Source organism: Paralichthys olivaceus, chromosome 1 (assembly GCF_024713975.1).
Source record: "Paralichthys olivaceus isolate ysfri-2021 chromosome 1, ASM2471397v2, whole genome shotgun sequence".
Lineage (NCBI taxonomy): Eukaryota > Metazoa > Chordata > Actinopteri > Pleuronectiformes > Paralichthyidae > Paralichthys > Paralichthys olivaceus.
The window spans coordinates 7998103-8019261 of record NC_091093.1 but is presented as its reverse complement, the minus strand read 5'-3'; the positions used below and the strand labels follow the sequence as shown (position 1 = coordinate 8019261).

General features: G+C 43.5%; 1 protein-coding gene across 1 annotated transcript in view; it reads right to left on the bottom strand.

The window, feature by feature from the left end:
• Positions 1-12030: 12030 nt before the first annotated feature.
• Positions 12031-21159, bottom strand: part of LOC109625159 (tyrosine-protein kinase CSK) — a 43384-nt gene continuing 34255 nt past the window's right edge. Inside the window, exons 6-13 of the mRNA XM_069539953.1 lie at positions 18086-18179; positions 17069-17134; positions 16843-16942; positions 16575-16665; positions 15689-15762; positions 14916-15111; positions 13917-14003; positions 12031-13453 (exon numbers count right to left, since the gene is read on the bottom strand). Coding sequence (XP_069396054.1) covers positions 13271-13453; positions 13917-14003; positions 14916-15111; positions 15689-15762; positions 16575-16665; positions 16843-16942; positions 17069-17134; positions 18086-18179 — 891 coding nt within the window. The 3' untranslated portion in view covers positions 12031-13270. The remainder of the gene's footprint in view (positions 13454-13916; positions 14004-14915; positions 15112-15688; positions 15763-16574; positions 16666-16842; positions 16943-17068; positions 17135-18085; positions 18180-21159) is intronic.

Here is a 21159-nt window from a genome sequence, read left to right as displayed (position 1 = left end):
CAGCGGTCCTCAGGTGTAAATCTGATCCACCTCCTGCCATCCTGCTTCATGTGCAAATTGTTCATATGGCACAAAAGCAGAAAGGATGACACACAGTTTGAAGGAAGAGGCAGGTATTTGATTTATTTACTGAGGCACCACTAAAAGGATTTTAAACACTAACAAGTGCACTGAGCTTGTATTTGTACTTCTTGCTGGGGAAAAATGGGACACTGAAGATGACAATGCATTTTAAGGGAAGTCCTCCTGTAATGAAGCAGCAATTTTTTTTTTTTGATCTAACAGAAAAAATGCTGACAAGGAAGTCAAAGATGGACTTGAATATGAACATAAAGCCTAATTTTGATTGGTACATGGCAAATTTAAATCTAGAGTTGCTGAAAGCATGTTTTTTAACCCTTAAAGGGATAGTTCACCGTAAAATGAAAATTCACTGATTATCTACTCACCACTATGTTGATAGAGCTGTGATTGAAGTGTTTGAGTCCAAAAAAACATTTTGGAGTTTCAGGGGCAAACAGCGTTGCAGCCAAATCCAATACAATTGAAGTAACTGGGGTCTCCTTCAAACGTAAAACAACATAAAATTCCTCCATACTGCTCCTGTGGTGTCATCCAAGTGTCTGTTAGCGCCAACATTCATATTCAATTCAGAATGGTGTAATTTATATTGTGTTTTTAGTCTAAATGTCCTCTGGAGCCACGTTCATGTTCATACAATGTCAGGGCTTACGGGCACTTGGATGACAGTCACCAGTTACTTCAACTGTATTATATTTGGCTGCAACACTGTTTACACCTGAAACTCCTAAAGTGTTTTGTGGACTCAAACACTTCACCCACCCCTCCATCGCCCTAGTGGTGAGTAGACTATGAGTGCATTTTTCTGTAAACTATCCCTTTAAACAATCTCTCCTGAAGTGCTCTTGAGCAAGAATACATGCAACCCCTCTGGTGGTGCTGTTATCTGCCCACTGGAGAGGATGTGTATTGGGTACCTGTCATTGTTGAGGTATGAATGTGTGGTTAGGTGGTGCTGTACATCTGTGGCGACTTAGATGATTCTATCATTCATATACTGACTAAAGGAATCTTTTGTAAGTCACAAACATCTTTCAAGGTTTTCACCTCGGCCACAGATAATGCCTCCGCCTCTTTGTTAAGCAGTGCGGTGCTAAAATCGACGCTCTTAAGAGCCATGTGAGTCACGCTCGACGACGCTGCCCACGTCTGTGTGTGGGGACTGATGAGTAATCCAGCTCGGACTGAGGCAGGAAGCTGTAAAGCTGAGGCTCAGCAGAAAGGGGAAATGCTTAAGCACAGACTAAACATGCCACTAATACAAATCTGAAGCCAGTGATAGTGAGTCATTCACCTTGGTCAAAAATGTAGCCATGCAGTGTAGATTAGATCCTGTTTAGGTTTCACAGCTCACTATATCAGTCTCAGTGAGCTAATGTATATTAAAGGGACTAGTTCCTCATTACATCAGACTGAGCAGGAATGAAGTCCTGACACTCGCTGAACCAAAACGTCAGAGTTGTGCAGGAATGATCCGGAGCAGAGCGGCTGCAGGAACACGGCAGCAGTGATGTCATATTGGCCCCTGGCTGCATGAACAACAAAGGTTTGCACGTAATTCTTACATAAAGTGTATCAGCGCACTGAGCTCGCTGCTATCAGCGGATCCAGGGTCAGACGGCAGCCGGTCCAAACCACTCAACCATCTGACGTCCCACAGCAGCAGCAGACATCACTAAGCACAGGTTTAGATGTGACAGTTAATAAAATACAGCAGAGGTTAAATTATACTTTTGCAGTTTTGGGGTTTGGGGTCATGAGAATTGTTCACAGCAGAGCACGACCATGTAGTTTATTATGTACATATCAGTATCTGTGTTAGTCTGCTGATATGCATCGATATAAAAACTTTTATTTTACAGAATAAAGAGTGCACATATGTTTGTTTTGTACATTTTCTTAATACAAGTTCTATTTGGTTCTATTTGTCTTTGCTTTTAATTGACTAAAACCTGACATTACGATTACATGTCTTTGTAATATAGCTTTTATTATGAAATCTTATCGGAATGATTTTCTATAATTATATTGACCTATATATCAGCACCAGAAGATTTTTATCCTCAGACATCAGTATTGGCCTTGGCTCCAAAACCCACATTAGTCAGATTATAATTCATAGAGGAGACTGCACTTCCTCAAGTCCTCAGAAATGCAGATTCCGAAAAATGACAGACAGAGATTTCTGTATTTGTTAGGAGATTAGATTATATAGATTTGTCAATAATAAAAGAAACAGTTGTTTTTTTAATTGTAAGGATTATGGAGTCTGGTTCTTCCTGACTGTGTGCTGCTGCTGGCTGGGTGGGTGGGGCCTCTGGTTGCTTCTCTGGTCTCCACCAATCCACACACGTCATGAATCTCAAATTATGTATCAGGTCTTGTGTTCTACTATTAGACTCCTTCCAGTCCTAACATGTGTTAGAAGGTAGTAGCATTTATATATGCATAAACAGGATTTCAATAGAATTTTCTCAATTCTCAAATGTAAAAGTACACACACACACACACACACACACAAAACCACACATACACACACACACACCTGCAGTGTTGGTAGCACGCTGTAATGATCAGCATGCTGATTTTAAATAGCTGCTTCATGTAATGGTCACATCATCCCACTTTCCAGCATTACGGCCCAGGAGGCAGCACAGGAATACATCAGCAATCATGAGCTACTGAGGCAGTGATCCGTTAACCTGAGAACACAAAGGGACGGAGTGAAAGGGTCAAGCTCTGCCCTGAGTCTATAGTTCATGTCAGACCTACACAGCAGCGTCGTCCACGTTAACACGAGCTTTCTTGCGCTCCTCATCCAAACGGCACCGCTGTGTGCCGCCTTGTGCCCGGCCATCACGGAGAACGCGTGCGCTTGCTAACAGCTTGCTTTGCTGCGGCTATGTGATTATACATGTCTGCTCACATGTGAGTTGCCACAATGCATCAACTTAATTAATGTGAATGTGCTCGGAGCGGCCCGGGGTCATTCCTGCCCACGGTAGAGAGGCTGTTACATCACTCACACACACAGAGCAGGAAACACACACAGCTATTTGGAGACATGCTTTCCTGCCCTTATATCTGTAATCTCCAAGACAAACCTTGTCGTGTTTGTTGTACTCGGTGAGCCATGAGCCACTCCTTCCCCCTTTCAGTTTTTATTTCTTTTCTTGGCACAGCTTCTGTAGGGTGGTCTGAGCCGTGGAGCTGAAGCTGCTCAGCCACACACTGACTTCTGGCTGCACTCATTAGCTCCTGTGTTTCTAAGAAGGCCTGGTCACCAAGCCTGCGCAGACTTCTAGCCCTCATCTGTGTCCCGACTACCCCCCCCCCCCAGCTCTGTGCCAGGCTTCAAGATAAATCTCAGCTGTACTCTCTGGGTGGGCAGACTGAGGCTTTGTTTTCCTCAAAGCCGTCCTCATAAAAATCAAGTTAACTAGATGACTAAGCTCAGGAGCAGCACCTCAACCACACCTCAGGCCGACATTTACCTGTTCAACCCATCCCACTCCATTTGTCTCAGATTCACCCTTTCCCTTCATCCTTCTTTTCCTTATACCTCCATCTGCTCCTCCCACATCCCTTGTTCCTCCCCTCATCCATTCATTCACCTTCCATCATCCCTACACATACCACTTTATCCCTCGTCCATTTATCCTCCTTCCCTCATCCCCCTACCCACATCCCTTCATCCTCTCTTCCATCATCCCTTCATCTTTTCCTCCCACATCCATCCATTCTCTTTCCCTTGTTCCTCCCCTAATCCTTTCATTCTCCTTCCATCATCCCTACCTTCATCCCTTCATCCTCTCTTCTCTCATCCCTTCCTCTTCTCCTCCCACATCCCTTCATCCTCTCTTCCCTCCTCCCTACCCTCACCCATTTATTCTCCTTCCACCGGCCCTTCATCCTCTCTTCCCTCCTCCCTACCCTCACCCATTTATTCTCCTTCCACCGGCCCTTCATCTTCTCTTCCCTCATTCATCCAGCCTCTTTCCCTTGTTCCTCCTCTCATCTTTTCATCCTCCTTCCCTCATCCCTTCACATACCACTTTATCCATCATCCATTCATCCTCTCCTCCTCGCTCAACCATATTTGGTGCATACCTCTTGCATACCTGTTACTGTCTGGGGAAGGAGGGGGGATTGATGCCTGAGAACCCTCACACTGAGTATCCCTCTGCCCTGTCACCAGTGCATCCTCCCACACCAGCCAATCACATGTTCAATTCGACCACTTCACATAACATCCATTCATTTCTCCTCAACATCCAATATATCAATTTCCGCTCAAACTTAAATCACGAATGGGGGATCGGTCCTTGCTTGTTAAAGGAAAAGCAACTGTAAGCTAATATTTATGTTACCTTCCTGAGACTAAATAACCCAGAACCGAAGAAATGTTGCTGCAGGGGTGTGATAATGTGCTCTCAGGCAAACCTTCAATTAACCACATCTCCCAAAAACCCCCACAGTCCAAGAATGTGGCTGTGAACGTGTCGTTGTGACAAGCCTTTGACTGCGCGGGTTTTATTAGGAGTCTACAAGGCATTTCATGAACCTTAACATTACTCATGGTTGGCTGCAGCTCCTCATGTGTCACAACAGTTTAGAGTCTGTCCTCCGCGGATGCTCGCTATGCGTCGCCGATACAAAGCCCGGCTCATTTGTGAGACAGAACATTTATTTTGGTTTCCAGAGACAGGAAATGTTCAGACGCCTCCTCCTCTTCCGTTAATCATTACATCTCTACAACTGTCACACCGGCCATGTCAGAATGGACACTGACTCTCTGTGGCTGTTCCCACTTCTGCCTGTGAATGCTGACTCCCCTGTATGCAATGACTTATAGAAAGTCCCACATGATAATATCAGGTTATTTTATGGTGCGGTGCGGCGTAAAGTTTAGCATTCTCAAAATAAATATTATCCACTCACACAGCCTGCCACACAGCCTGCCACACAGCCTGTCGCTTGTCTATAGAAAGTGATAACCAACTCCTACTGCTGAATGACAGCATGACGAGTCTTAGGTGTCAACACTGTTAATGTTATCCAACCTAACATCATCTGCCAGGCTTAAATCATTTTTCTAGCTTTACACAGTTGAGTCTCCAAATGGCATCGAGTCGTCTTTGGAAAAAAAAGGTTTGAATTTCAAAACCCTGGTTTGGCAAAAGGCTACATTTTATTTTGGTCTCCGATTTATTTCGAGAAATGTCAAGCTGCTAAATGATCCAATATATTCATCAACACAGGATGTTAACGTTGGCTGTTTGGCATTTAGCGTACAGTAGGTTGATCAGAGATTTTCAGTGAAGCAGCTGTGCCCAGAAAACCAGGTCAATAAAAACCAATGTGGCTGAAGAAAAACGCTGCAGCCTCTGAGACCAAAACAGTCAAATACAAATGCTACAAATCTCCATTGATATAAGCGGAAGTTGAGCCACAGTTCCAAATATTAGCAACACATCTCATATGTAAACAATCTGTTTCATTGTTAATATGAAATTATTGATTAGAGCAGCTTTAAAGGGATCACCCACAACACTTAGATTGGATGATATCAAATTCTTCTCTGATGCAGAGTATTCAGGTCAGGCAAAAAGGAAAGAAAAATTGCAGCTTTGCAAGAAGTTATGTGAAGATAATTTAAGTTGTAATTTACAGGAATAAAGTCATAATATTATGGTACATAAATTGACAAGAACAAAGTCATTATTTTAGGCTACATATTGAAGGGGGATTCTTTGACTTTGAGTAGATTGTGCTAGACACTAAATCTGTTCTGAGTCTATGATCTTATTCAACACACTATTCTCGAAATCTTGGGATTTAAAAAAAAAAAAAAAGGCCATAAAACTGTAAAGTTGTTTTTTTCTACGGGTGCAGATTTACAGTTTTTTCCTCTCTTAACTTGCTACAGTGAAGAGGATAACGTGCGAAGGAAAGTTCCTACATGGATACAGTGGTATCATAATGGTGGCTCCCAGGGGCCGCGGGGCCCTTCACCCTCTCCTCATTGAAATGTGTGTTGGCACAGTTCCCCCCGCCGGTGACCAGCAGGCCAGGGGCCCGGGGCAGGGAGGAGGTGAAATGTCAAGAGCAAAATGCAAATTCATGCTGACAAGCGGTGCAGAAAACATGTTCTCTGCGACTCAGGGAACCTTGATATTTCACAAAGTCAAATGAACATTGACTTTGAACACTGCGGGGCAACTTTTGGGTTATTTAAAGAGGAGGTTCAGAAAGCAGGCTGGTGTAACGTCACAGGCAGCGGGGACTGTTTATGTGCAGCTCAGCGGACAAGACTTGCCTTTGTTGTGGTTGTTATCCTCCTTCTCCAGCCTCCCTCTGTCTGTGAGCCACCACCGACTCTCAGAGTGAGACACAGCGAGGGTGGGCCAGTGGAGGAGACGCATACCGGTTCACATTACGTTTCGTTATGGCATCACTGCTGCACACTCTCATCTGCCAGTTCCGCTGTCGGACACAACCCGTGTGTTATCTGCCTCCAGCTCACAAAACCCACTGTGTGGCCCACAGCTGGAGCTTTGATTGGCAGCGGGACACCAGGGATTCTTAAGAACCAGATTCAACCTCCAGCTTTAATAATTCAAACTGCTTTCTGACTACAATAATACAACAATTCATTGTGTGAGCATGCTCATGATGTACAGCTTTTGTTGCTTTGCTGCTTTCTAACCAGGCATGAACTCCAGACAACTTATTGTGCACTCGTGGCTGGTTATTCTCGGCTGTGGTGAAGTGATTTTGAGCACTGTTGTCTGCATCTCATCACCATAATCATAAAGTGTCCTTGGGCCATTTGCTGCTGACATATATACCGGCAGTGTTTGCATGGTGTGCACAGCATGTTATAGTGCTATAGATAAATATAGTCCCGTTATCATTTGCCATAATCTAAGGACTGTGACTCTGATTGGAAATGGTCATGTGTTGGATTGTCCACCACTTTGATCCAGACAAATATCACCAGCTATAGAAATCAGTAGAGTGCATTCCTCCGCCAAGGCCCAACAGTCCCTGTTAATTCAAGCTGCACCAAACTGTACATGGTCAAAGATAACAGTCCCCTAAATTTCCTCTGAAAATGGTGTAAAAGAAAGTGAAAAATATTTCCTGGATCTTTCTGGGTCCACACCAAAAGGCAAGGAGTTCTTCCCAGACTCATACCACATCCATCCACCAGGTTTCATGGTAACCTGTGCTGTAGTTTTTGTGAAATGCTACTAACTGACTGTCAAACAGACAAATGCCGATGAAAACAATACCTTCTTGGTAGAAGTAACAATTGTAGAGACGTTCATTGTCCTCAGAAGATGATTAATACCACTGACTCCCCCCTGACTTTTCATTTAACACCACCATGAGGCTGACATTTCTGGTCTATCAGCAAACAAACAATATGCTGATGTTCACATTTAGCTCAATGCACTGCTGTGCCTGAGCCTCACAGAGCTGCTAGTGTGCCTGTGAACCTTTAGTATGTGGTGTCATCACTTGTCTGTGTGTGTGTGTGTGTGTGTGTGTGTGTGTGTGTGTGTGTGTGTGTGCTCCTATTCCTCAGCTGTAGCTGAGCCAGGAGCCACAGTCCATGAAAACACAAACTGCTAATAAAAAGATGATTTTGGAAGATCTCCATCTGGTTTGTTGAAAAAAACTGAACCTGAAGCCTCATATTAAGTTTGGCTGCAGATCCAAAGATTTTGTTCCCTCATCCATTTCACAAAGCTGTGAGGAAGTGATCTTTATACACAGATAATATGGAGAGGAGAAATTATAACAACCATTTAAAACCATTTCACTGCACATGTAAATATTGTTTTAACTGGGAAAAAAATAACCTTTCCTATTGTTGAATAGTACGCACCAAATGTAAAATACAATATGTGCAAGAAAGTTTTTTTAAAGAAAAAGTTCATAGTACCTGCATTAAATTAAATGATATTTATTCTCTCTGCAGTACAGTCTGAATCTGTCGCTCTGCGGAGGAGTAGCTCAGCGTACGAGGTCATGCCTCCTGCCGCCTGACATTAAAACACACACTGAGTTGCTGGTACAACTGAAAGTCATATGCTTCATTATATCACTTGAATCTCAGAAAGTCAAAAACAAAAGAGTGAGAATAAAATCCAGATATGTCAATACGTCAACATGGCAGATACAACTGATGACAGTTAGATGGAGCCACTGCAGTGGAATAAACTCTGCATGTACATGACAAATAGGGATGTGATTCAGGTGTCTACATCACTTTACTGCTGTGACACAGAACAATTAGGCCTGATTGCAAATGACACAAGAGAAAAGAGTGGTTTTCATGACTGAAAGGCAAACATCTATGCAAATATCCCCAAATAGAAGCTACTGGCAGCAGGAAACAGCTCATTTATGGTTTGTTCAGTGAGATGTTGAGTGGCACATCCAGCAAGAAAAGAGCATCCGACCAATTTGTATAGCCCATATTTACAAATTACAATTTGTCCCAAAGGGTTTAACATGGCGCAACATCCTTTGTCCTTAACCCTCAACAAGAGTGAGGAAAAAAATACCCCAAAAATCTTATTGACTTGCGAAAAAAAAAACGTGGAAACCCCAGAGAGAGCCACATGTGAGGGGTCCCTCTCCCAGGACGACAGAAGCGCAATAGATGCCTTGTGTAACTGAACACATCAACAAAATTACAAAATGTGTCCTTTTGAAGAGATCTCTGTCACTGAGGCCATGTGCACGTTGGCCTGATAACGTCAATGTTTTTTCCTTCAGCTCCACGGCTGCTCCCTGTCACTGCAATGACCTGAAAACGAAGAACACCCACGGTCACTCAGTAATAGTGGTGGGGCTGCACAAACAAACCCCTCAGTGTGTGTCAGTAACTCTCCCCTGCAGTCTGCTGCATCACAGACTTCAGCCCCCAGACGTGTTTGCTGTTTTACTTATTTAATGGGATGATACCGCTCATTCTGACCACCAGCAAGTTAGCTTAGCTTAGCATATGGGGACGATAGGGGGGAAACAGCTAAACTGGAATAATGCTGCTGACGTGACCCCATCATTTATTGTAAGATCCAGTTTCTGCAGTGTAACTGGTTTTAATGGTGAGTTTCCATCAGCGTGAACATAAAGCATTGGGTGCTGCAATGACGCTGCGATACTTGGCGAAAAGAAAATGAAATTCCCTCAAATAAGGCTGAGGTTAATGCTGGGTGATGTGTGCCTGACGTAGCTCACAGATTTGTGTGTTTGTGGTGAGTCATGTGGCGTCAAGAAAATCAGCCATCACGTTACTCAGCAACAGGCACATGATGCCAGGGCCGAAGGTAAAAATTAAATAAAGGAATAAATATACTGAACGCCGACACCCTCATTCTGTCACACATGTACCTGTGTCAGGTCTGGCTTGATGAGCAGGACGACAATGCAACATGTCACCTCTATAAAAATGTGCAGCGCCCTGCATCTTCCTCAGACTTACCCCCCCAAAATATTGTGTTGGAATAATCACATTAATTCAGAGGCTAATTTGTTGCTGTCAACTCGTGCCTGGCTGCCGTCAGTAGCACAGATCCATAACTCATCAAAAGCTGATTAACACATCAATCCTCCTGCTAAGAATGTGGAGCTGTGTGGTTGTCAGGATTAGTTAAGTGTGAGCGGAGGAGCGAGCCGTCCAGACGAGCGAGCTGTGCATTAACTCTCCCTCCTGTCATCACAAGCCTCAGTCACGGTGATACCTCAAGTTGGGCTTTACATTTTGAAATGTACTATCATAATTCATCCTATTTTATAACATTATAATGGTTCACTGTTCTGTTAATGTGGAAAGTAAAAGAGAGAATGTCGTGAGATGGAGGCAGATGCTGCAGAGGACGAGAGAGAATCCCAGGTTTCTGTCAAGACGACATCTACAAAGCATCTTTGAACAAGAGACTGGATGCCATGACCTTTGACCTCTGTCTTCAAAAGTCATCACGTCCAAATATAAGTTGTTACACTTCAGGGGATGTGGTAAGTGGCGAGATGTCCAATGCTTGAGTATCACGCTTCAACCAAACAACCAAATGGTAAATATGTAAAAAAAAAACAAACAAACAAGGCTTTTCCAACTTTCTCAATGTTTCTGACGTCAGCTCTGTTGCTAGGCAACAACAGTAAGGCAGGGACAAGCTGGTGACACAGATCACACAAATCCTCCGTAGACCAGATCGTCTCAAATTCGTTTCAGCTTTCGCGATTTAAGTGGTCCACGAAGGAGGCAGTCTACGTGGGCTAAGTAGACTGCATCCTCGGTATGTCCTCTGAAGGATGCAGTTCCTGAAAGGACACACAACTGTAATGTCTAATATCTTGAGTAAAAACTTCCCTATTTAAATCCCATCTAAACTCAAAGCTCCTTTTAAGCTCCCCTGGGAACCTTGCCTCCCTGCGGTGTCTTTTGGCGGCCAGGCGACATCCAAAAATGTTCCCCGGAACACCCAATGAGCTGTACTTTTTGCCAGTGAGCCAAAGAGACAAACTGTGTGAGTATGAAGGGTGGGGGGGGGTGGTCTCTCTGCAGCAGGCCGCTCTCGTGCGCTGCAGCCATGGCGAGATGGTAAATCGGCGCTGGCATGATAGGTCCTGACAGCAGGACAGTCTTGGCCATGAGCACAAACTGCCTTGCTTATGTAACCAGGCCCAGTGCTGCCACCCTGTCACTGCCATTAAGATCCATAGGAATCTCATGTGATTATGCCCCAAACAACTGTTGTGCTGCAGCGACAGCAGACACAGACAGGACAGGGTTTGTCAAAAGTCTAACAGATGAGAGTAGAAGGAGTTTAAACTGAATCACAGGGTGCAGACACAGTGTCAATAAAGGGAAGCTGGTTTCCTCTCAGCCTGTAAGTCACTGCACAGGGAGGAAAGCGGACACACCAGAGCAAAGGTGGCGAGGTGAAGCCAACTGTGCTGTGAACAGTTAAAAATGACTTAACACTAAAACAGCTCTTCACACCTATGAGGCTCCGCTGACACTTCACCACCTGTTCACAGCACTCACTCTCTCCAAAGATGATCACAGCAGATTATTTATAGTCCTTGAAGAGATTAGGAGACAGATGCAGGACGCACGTCTTTAAATCAACGGTTCACACTCAGTTCACACTCTCGTCACAAGACGATGATGATGATGGAGTGTTACATAGTTATATCAGGTTCTTTTGCAATGACCTTTCAACACTGAAGGAACCGACACTCAGTTTGAGAGCCACCATCATAGAGGAAGTACTTAAGTATACATTTAAACTACAATTACCTGTATGCCACCACCAACCAGCAGTAAGAATGGGAAGGACAACCCAAGAACATAATGCCGTCAGCCCCTGGCTGTCACAGAGCATAAAACTTTCAGATCTCCATTCAAGAGTAATGTCACCTGTTGGATTGAGGTCTCCATTTTAAAACTATGCACGGGCCAGAGACAACTGGTGGGAGAGAATGAATGAACTGTTACCATGTTATGATCGATGATAAGGAAGTTAACATCGATCATATCATGGTGCTCCTGAACACGTTGAGCAGCTGCAGAGGAGCTGCTGAGTGACCTGCGGTCGAGCTGCAGTGTGGATGTGTGATATAATGTGAGTACGGTCAAATCAAACATAGAAACATATGTTTTCATTGAAGACAGATAGTGACTGTCGCATCAGCTGCTGCTGATTTCTGCATCATCATCTTCTTAAAACAGAACAGTCATGTTCCACCATAGTAACAGTATTCACAGCACACAGTCTCACTTGTATCTTTGAGTGATTTCAAATATCACACACACACACACACACACACACACACACACACACACACACACACACACACACACACACACACACACACACACACACACACACACACACACACACACACACACACACACACACACGGTTCAGATGGAATGATTTATTCATAATCATGATAGCATAATAAAACAATTAACATTGAAAGCACTGACAGTTGAACCCAAGGCCTCTCACACACAGCATGCACCACCCTGACCCCAGCATTCACAGAGACACTGAACATTCCTAACGCCAAGAGACTCCTGGCTTCTTAAAGTCCTCCTCTTTTTAACTCTCTGCCCCAGTCAGTTTTTTCCTTGTTCTTTTTTAATCCTTTAAATATATTTTGATATAAAAACAAGCCCACATATGATGAATTGACCATGTTCGAGAACTGCCTTCCCCCCTTCTCCTCCTGGTATTGTCCTGCTGCCCCACCGCCGGCTCCTCTGGACTGTCTCGATCGGAGGACAAACATGATACTGGTCCCCACATCCTCCTTCTTCCTGTTCACGCTCTCTCTTTTTGGACATCTGAAAAAAAATGCATACAGTCTGATGGGGGCATGTTGGAGGTGGGGGAGAAAGCACTAAAAATGGTTTGATAACCTCCCTGAAAAAAACCCCGAAAGCAATAAAAAAAGATCTCTTAAAAAAAGCAATTAAAAAAGCAAACCACAAAAAGTCCATTGAAAGAAGTGCTGGAGGGAAGTCTGGAGCTCTGTAGACTGGAGGCACTTTGGCACAGAGCGAAGGCCCCACACCTGACACCACGCCGACGGGAGGGAGGGATTGAAGGAAGGATGGAATGACAAGAGAGATGGGCTGAAAAGGCATGCAGAGCCACATCGTGATACGGAGAACCGGGAATGAAGGAGGGATGAGGGGGAGGAAGAGAGAGCACCTGACAAACGTGGAGGAAAAGGCCAGCCTCCCCTCCAGTTAATGCCATGTTCAGGAGAGGAGGAGGATACAATAAAGAAAGAGGGATCTTCATGAGGAGAAACCATGAGAGGAGAAAGAGAGAGGGAGTGAAGCGGCAGGTAAAGAAGGAGGGAAGAGTGCTGGCCCATCGAGAGAAGAAGAAACTGGCCAAAGCTATACAACACAAACAGGAAACAGTCCGTGTGTGGAAGTAGAGGACGGCTAGTGGGCGTCTGAGGTCGAGGAAGGGGAGGGGGCACAGTGCGGCAGTCCCACAGGTCAACAGGCTGGGCGGGCAGGAGGAAGGCGCTGTGGTCCCTCTTCTTCTCCTCCTCCTCCTCCCGCTTTACAGCATCGCTTGGCTGCTTCTCACCCCATCCCCCCTCTTCTCTCCCCCACCCCACCCTCTCCCGTGCCTCCTCTTCACAGGTAGAGCTCCTTGGCTCTGATATGCTGCAGCTTCTCCCTCAGCATGCGGAAGGAGGGCCGCACCACGGCGTCCAGGGTCCAGCACTGCTTCATCAGGTCATACACGACGGGCGGGCAGCCGTCCGGGGCGTCCATCTTGTAGCCCTTCTCCACCCGGGGCACCACCTCCTTCAGCGGCTGAGACACAGAGACGGAGCGAAGGTACACGTAAGATTCTCAGCATTAGCGTTTGGGTCGCCGATGCAACTGAATGACTCAACAAAGGTTATAATTTACAATGACATGTTAGTAAGTATGTTAATGGGAATGTATAAAGTGGTGAAGCATGGAGAAATTATTTAATTCATAATTTACAGAACATAACGCGTCACATTTTCATCATGAGCTCCAGCAGTTAAAGGGCAGAAATCTAATTATTTTTAGGTCATCTCTGACGCATGAGACTTCATTTCATTCATCTTGTACTAAAATAAATTTAATAAAAAAAAGTGGTCCCAGCAAATGAAGCCTGCCATCTGCTGGTACACCTCAAGCCTGCCTGATCCAGAGAGACCTGGTGCTCAGGTACTTGTAAAGTGCTTTGAGTAATCGAGACTAGAAAAGCGCTTTATAAACACAGAGCAATTACACTTTTACTTACAATTCTAGGGTAAGGCACGCGCCCAAACGAGTAGATCTCCCAAAGTAGGATCCCGTAACTCCACACGTCCGACTTGGTGGAAAACCTCTGTGGGACGAAAAAGAAGAAGAGGCTAAATTCACTCACTGATCAAAAGGTGTTCAGAGGAGCTTGGTTCTTCTTCTACCATACAAACTAGGCCTCTCGTTTGAACATGCGGAACATAATAACATAATTTAACCCCTACACATCAGGCCTTTTCTCAGACTCCTGCTCGAAAAATACATGCCAAAATGAATCGAGTATATCTCTGCAACTACAGGGTCTATATGAATAATCTTTGTGTCTATACAAAGGTAACACTTGTGAGATTTCTCCAGATGTGTGAGCATCAGTATTAATATTACTGGACCAGAGTAAATGAAGACGGAACATAAATATAGAAAATAAAGACTTCATGTCCCCTATGAAATCATGCATTCTGAAGCCTAAAACATCTGAACATTATCTGTGCCAGATTCTATTCAAATAAGGTGAGGCAGAGCAAAGTGACAGAGGTTTTATTAGAGATATGTAAAGATGTAATCTCCAAATCTGTTATGCTGCTTCTCCACCTGAACATTGCAGGAGCAAACTATTGGCTAAAAGCAGTCAAATGAATTTTATAAACACAGTGAGCCTCGTGAAAGAACCTCAAGTACCAAGAGATCCTCTCTTAATTGGGAAATATGACTGATTTAAGAGGGAATGCATTTGCCAAGTTTTTCATACTTACAAATTATATTATAATATCTGTTGTATGAGTCATGCACTTAGAGTCTGCCTCTCTTAAATGAAGGAATGAAAATTCATAATACCTTAATCTGAAATAAAAAGATAATAAACAAGCTTTATTAAACCACGTTATTTCTGTCCCCTTATTGCTGTTACCTGTCTGGTGCTCAAGTTAAAATAGGTGAAAACAAATGCAACAAAAGCCAAAACACACGTGTGATACTGGTCCAGCCTCCGTCCTCTCACCTTCTCTCTTAGTGCTTCAGGGGAGGTCCACTTGACAGGCAGCTTGGCAGTGTCCTGAATAGAGGAAGCCTCCTTGGTGAGGCCGAAGTCGCTGACCTTTGCGATGTTGTCGTCGGACACCAGCACGTTACGGGCTGCCAGGTCTCTGTGGACGAAGTTGTTGGCCTCCAGGTACTCCATGGCTTCACACACGTCACTGAAAGGAGAGATGAAGAGTGAGACAACTGATGAAAGCCCATAGGTTAATGTCTGCTTCTTAATCTACATGGACGTATCTGTGGCTACAATCGGAGGGAAAAACTAGACTCGGATCTCCTTTGTTTGCTTCATGTTCGTGCAGTTAAAATCAATTTTTTGAATCTTTCATGACTCTTTAAAATGTTCATTCTCAGGTTTTATGGCTGAAAATGAATCATGAAACCTCCCTGTGAATGCATGTTTTTATGCCTACTGATCTGAGAGTAACGGTGATAATAGTTTCAACTTGTGTGAGGCCACGGTTCTGAGCTCCATGACTGTTAAATAAAAAATAAAAAACTTAAATGCACTTGACGTGGAGATAAAGCAGCCATTCATCCCTGCATGATGGCTGCTTGTGTAAACAAATGGGCCTTTTATGTTGCCAGTCAAGTGCATTTACACTGTTCTTTTGTAAATTCATTTAAAATCCCGTCAGCTAAAGAGCAGTCGTTAAGCTGTATACCCTGATCTGTGCTGACTAAACATCGGTCTTTCTGAACAAACAGAGAAGGACTTTAACAGAGAGGACTCACAGTGAGAACTTGAGTAGGCAGTCTCCGCCGAGCACAGTCCGTCCTCGAGACCGCAGGTAGTCCACTAGGCTGCCCTGTGACACAGTTCACATTATCAACACATCATGTAGACGACACAACTAAACCATGTGTGGCTGCAGTAAAGAACAAATCCCTGAGCGTCAAAGTGTGAATGTGTTCTCAAACCCAGCTACATGGAGTTTTTCCCCAACATTTTAATTCACAAATTCGAACGGGCTGGGTTTGGAAACAAATTTAGAAATTATATTCAGGTTTGTTCCTGGTTGGGCTGATTTTAACATGTCTGTTATCGGGATAAACAAGCAATGACCTGTGAGGGACACGGTGACACAAAGTCAGTGCTGCTTATATTGACTGGCTCGGGCTCGGGTCAGGTTTGGACCAAAAACATATTGACTGAAGGGTTTGAATGTGACCTCAGACTCACTCCACTTAAAATATATTCTAAGGACATTTGTCATCTTTATTTTATTGATAGGACAATGGACAGCAAGTTTGAAATGGGGAGCGAGAGCAGGGGAAGACACACAGATAAGGGTTGGGTCAGAACCAAACTGCTGCTGGAGGAGTGAGGCCTCTGTAAGAGAGCACCAAGGAGGTTATGTTTTCATCTGCATTCGTTTGTTAGTTAACAGGATTACAAAAAAAACTATTGAACCAATTGCCATTTAGAACAAAGAACACATCCGGTTTTGAAACAGATCTGGATAAACTTGTGGAATGTGGATCAATTCTTTTCCAAGCGCTCTTCTAGTTGAGCAGATGTTTTTAGGTTATTGTTTGTGTAAGCTTTGATTGTTGTAAAGGGCTGGTAAAACAAATTCAAACCGTTTCTCCGGAAATAAATGGCTTTAATGGGACTGACCTTTGCCATGTACTCTGTGACGATGTAGAGACTGCCCCTCTCCTCGACAATGACTCCTAACAACTGCACCAGGTTGTTGTGCCTCAGTTGCCTGGAGAAACACAGAAGCAGGAACATATAGAGGGTTAAACTGCAAGAGCCCATTATAAGATTACTTAGAAATAATGATTTTTGCCCATAACCCAATGATAGAGGATGGTGTTACATATGAAAGAGGTATTTTATAGGTAGTGTAAAGGACAAGGACTGAAGAGCTGGCAGATCTTACGTCATGACAGATGCCTCAGCGATGAAAGCCTGCGCTGTGGCGTCATTTTTGATACACTTGACTGCCACCTTGGTCCCTCTGTAGTCTCCCACCATCACATCTGCGAAGGACACGAGCAGGGTTAAGTTTCATGACAATGTCCGAGACGTCCTTGGTCCGTGTTATTATTGCCTCTGTGTATGAAATTAAATGCTGTGATTGATCGTTGAAAAGCTCAGTTGCTCACCTCCAAACTCTCCTTTGCCGATGGTCTGGATCAGTTTCAGCTCCTTTCTGTTCAAGGCCCAGCCACCTGTCGAGAGAAGACAGAAGACGCAGTGAGAAGACATCACAGCTGAAGTATAAGATCATCGGGTTCATATCATCCTGTAACTTGTAAGCCCCTCTTCACTGGTCAAAAACCCATTAACACCAGCTAACATCTGGCTTTTGTCTGCAACAGGAATGGCTGCAATCAGCATTCACTCCTGCATCAAATGACTCTGCTGTAGACACAGCACAGAGATTTTAATCGGCTCTGGCTCCGATAGGCAGGGATGGAAACATGACACCCAGGTGAATTTGTTCAGACAGCACTGTGAGAGGGCATCTCAGTTTTCAGTGCATTTGTGACGTTGAACAAGACATACTGGAGAGAAAAAACAGAAAGGCAAACTCCTCTATATGTTTGGGGTGTAAAAGAGGTATTGTGTGATCCAGGGAAAGGCTTTTTGTAAAAAAAAAAAAAAAAAAAGCAAAATTCATTATTTATGTTGTTATCAGAAGAAGTAGTAAAACATATTAGTTTGACAGCCATCTTCTGGTCAGAGTAGAGCTCCCACTATTTGAATGATGAATCTCTCATGTGGGAAAAAAGTTTTAATGATTTATTGCAACATTTATCTTTTTTAAATTTGTGTGGGGAAGGAATTTACAATTTACTGAGTACAGACGGGTACATGTGGAGAAATTAAGAGAGACAGAGGTGAAGGAAGACTTGGATTGACCTTGAGAGCTGGTGAAGCCCAGCAGACGTCCCCAGACACAGAAAGATTAATTACCCTCTGTTGACTAATGCTATTAGGACTGGGATGACAGCAGAGACTTGAAGGAGATGCAGTATACAGTCTGTATACTTTAGGTGTGTGTACACATCTACAATCCTCTTCATGTTTGAGAGGTTAGCGTGACATTATACACACAGTAATGTCCCTGTGTGCCAGTGTCCCTGTAGAGCAGTGTAATGAGCTCAGTGTGTCCTTACTCCTGGAGAACTCGTCCTGCGCTGCCACTGTTCCCTCCATCAACTTGGGTTTAATCAGCCTGGTGCAAAGGCCATCAGCATCTTTGGTGTAATGCTAGAGACAGAGGAAGAGAAGATTAAATATAAACATTAAAAGCAAACAATGAAAATACATATATTTGTTAAGTTTGAATTACAATTTTAAAAGAATCTTAAGTATAAAAGTCTGAAATGTGAACTAGTTCCCTCTACCATCTTTAGACTGTGATGAGTGATCAGGACTGACATTCATAAATGAATTCTGATTGGTGCGCCCGTACACAAGCTTTTGAAATCTAAAACAAAACCGTGGCTACTGTTTTCAGATAAAAAGAAGCTTCAGACTGTGCTGAGAGTTTGATGTGAGGAGATCCCTCTGTTTTATATGTATGAGATATCAGTGGGGTTTGCTTCAAACAAAGAGATGAAGTACAGCAGGTTTAACTTTCATCAAAACGCATCAATGTTAAAAGGGATGTAGGGTTGTCCTGAGGGAAAACAGAATCCCTGCCTCATTTCCATACAAGAGATGCGAGAGAAACAGGGGGAGGAGCAAGGCTTTGCTTTAGTGTCATTTTGTGGAAACCATAATGAATATTTATATTATTATTTTTATCTTTACAGCAAGTGCATAAGTCATATTTATTCCAATATTTGTTTCTGCAAAGACAAAAATTGTAAATGACATATCCCTGAGGTTTGGACTGATGGACTGAACTAAGAAAACTGATTTTAACTTCTAACACTTTGTCATCAATCAATCAAATTTTATTTGTATAGCCCATATTCACAAATCACAGTTTCATAGGGCTTTAACAAAGTGCGACTCTGTCCTTAACCCTCAACAAGAGGGTAAGGCCTTTAATTGAAGAAACCGATCTCTACTAAACTTATAGGTCACTGTTTGCGAACATGACTGTGGTTCAAACCAACAGATTTCAACATGGAGTAACCTCACAACTGTAACATCAATTACCTAAAACTTTGAATAACTGTTGAAATATTTCTAAAATCAAAATGGGAATGAAGAGATTAAACCCAGGCACCTGCAGCACAATCATACAGCTGTAGTGGAGACAGGATCAAACATATGAAGTAAACTTCTACTGGTGACAAACAGTATAAATGTCATTATGTCATCTTAGACTTAAAGCATCTGAAGAAAAGCTTGTGGAGTAACTCCCCTGCTCGGAGGTTTGGAGCTGCTGAGCATTTACTGTGGGAACCAGCAGCAGAGGACGAGTGTGTGGGTGTGGGAGAGGGCAAAGCGTTCAACCTTTCACCCCCAGAATCACAAGGAACCAAATAAGACCTCGTCGATATGTGCTCATTATAAAACCAGATTCGATCTCAGCAACAATCAGGCAAATGTCTTGTGTCGGTGACATTTGTCAAACATAGAAATAAATCAAAAGATAGAAAACATGTATGAGACAAATAGTGAATCAGAGCAGGGCATCAAACCTCTGACTAAATAATAATAATAATAATACAATTCTCTCTCCTCAACTAAACCATAGTAAAATTGACCAGAGTGTAGGCTACCATTACAACCACCAGGGAGCAGCATAATGCAGGTGGGGGGTCAGTTTCTTCTACATTATTGAGAACAGAGGCTGATAAATGAAGTCACAAATGTAGAACAACAACACATTTTTTTCAGCTTTTGTCAGCGATGAAGTGAAAGATCATTTGTTATTAAACCTGCAGTGTTTCTATATCATCATATATAAACACCTTGGGGGATGTTAACCATTTAATGCACGGAATTCTATATTTTTAGGAAACAATGGAAACGGATAAATCATCATCTTGCCATATGTAATTAACATAGAAAGCTGTAATCACTGAGTAAAAATACAAAACAGGCATTGTAGCTGACAACACATTCACTGTGCTGTTACACCCTCTAAATACCACATGGAGCCATCTTTGTTTCACTGCACACATGTGACAGACAAAGGGGGCCTGCGTCTGTGAGTGTACATATATGCATATTGTGTGTGTCTATATGTAGGTATGTGTGAAGCTGCTGCACAAGCGGTGGAAGAGAGAGCGAGACGGAAAACACACAAGAATGTGAGGAATCCTCCTCTCATAGGCTATTATAGAGAGAGAGAGACAGAGGAAGAGAGAGAGACAGAGGGAGAGAGAGACAGAGAGTGGGGACACAGGGGAATGCATATGGAGGAGAAGAAGGAAGAAAGAAAGAGAGAGACACACAGAGAGAGAGAAGCAAAGTAAGAGGTTGAAATGGATAACAAAGAGAGGAGGAGAAGAAGTAATATGCCAGGTATCCACGAGGGAGGACAAAGAGAGAGAGGGCGAGGTGGAGAGAGGAAGTGGAGGCTGATCCATGCCTCGAGGGTGTGAACGAGAGAGAGAGGGTGATAGAGAGACAGAGATAGTGGGTGGCTGAAGATAACAAGAATGCACCGGGGATGTAGCTGCTCTCGGTGCCAGTTGGCACTTTCCTGTCGTCCACTTCCAACGCCCCACGAGGCAAAGAGATGAGGTCCAATTAAAAGTGTGATAGCTGCCAATCCATCCCCTCTCTTTATCTGAGAGAACGAGCACCCCCCCCCCTTCACTCTGCTATCAGGTCCCCTGTCTTCCCCTCTCCACACTCTGAACCGGCCTTCAGATAACAGGCAGCGAGTTCGAAGATCAGACGGCTTGGTGGAGAATGCACTTGGTTTTGTTTTTGGGAAACTCACCGGGGACGCTGAATGTGTTTGTGCTCTACTTGTGTTCATGGAGTTATGTAATCACACTGCATCACAATTAAATCAGAGTAAATTATGTTGAATACTTGTAAATAAAAGAATTGGAAGATGGATACTTATGACCTACATTATTTAGTCAAGATTAAAATAGACTTTGACAGTTATTAACAGTATTTGTGTGGAAAAAGCATTGAAACAAGAGTGTGTCAGCCTGATAACAGACGGGTAACAAAGGTTTCACCCAACCTCTCGCCCCATGTGTGGCTTCAGTAAGCCGGTGATGGATAAGTGGGTTGATGAATAAATTAATACAATACATAAACAGTTGAA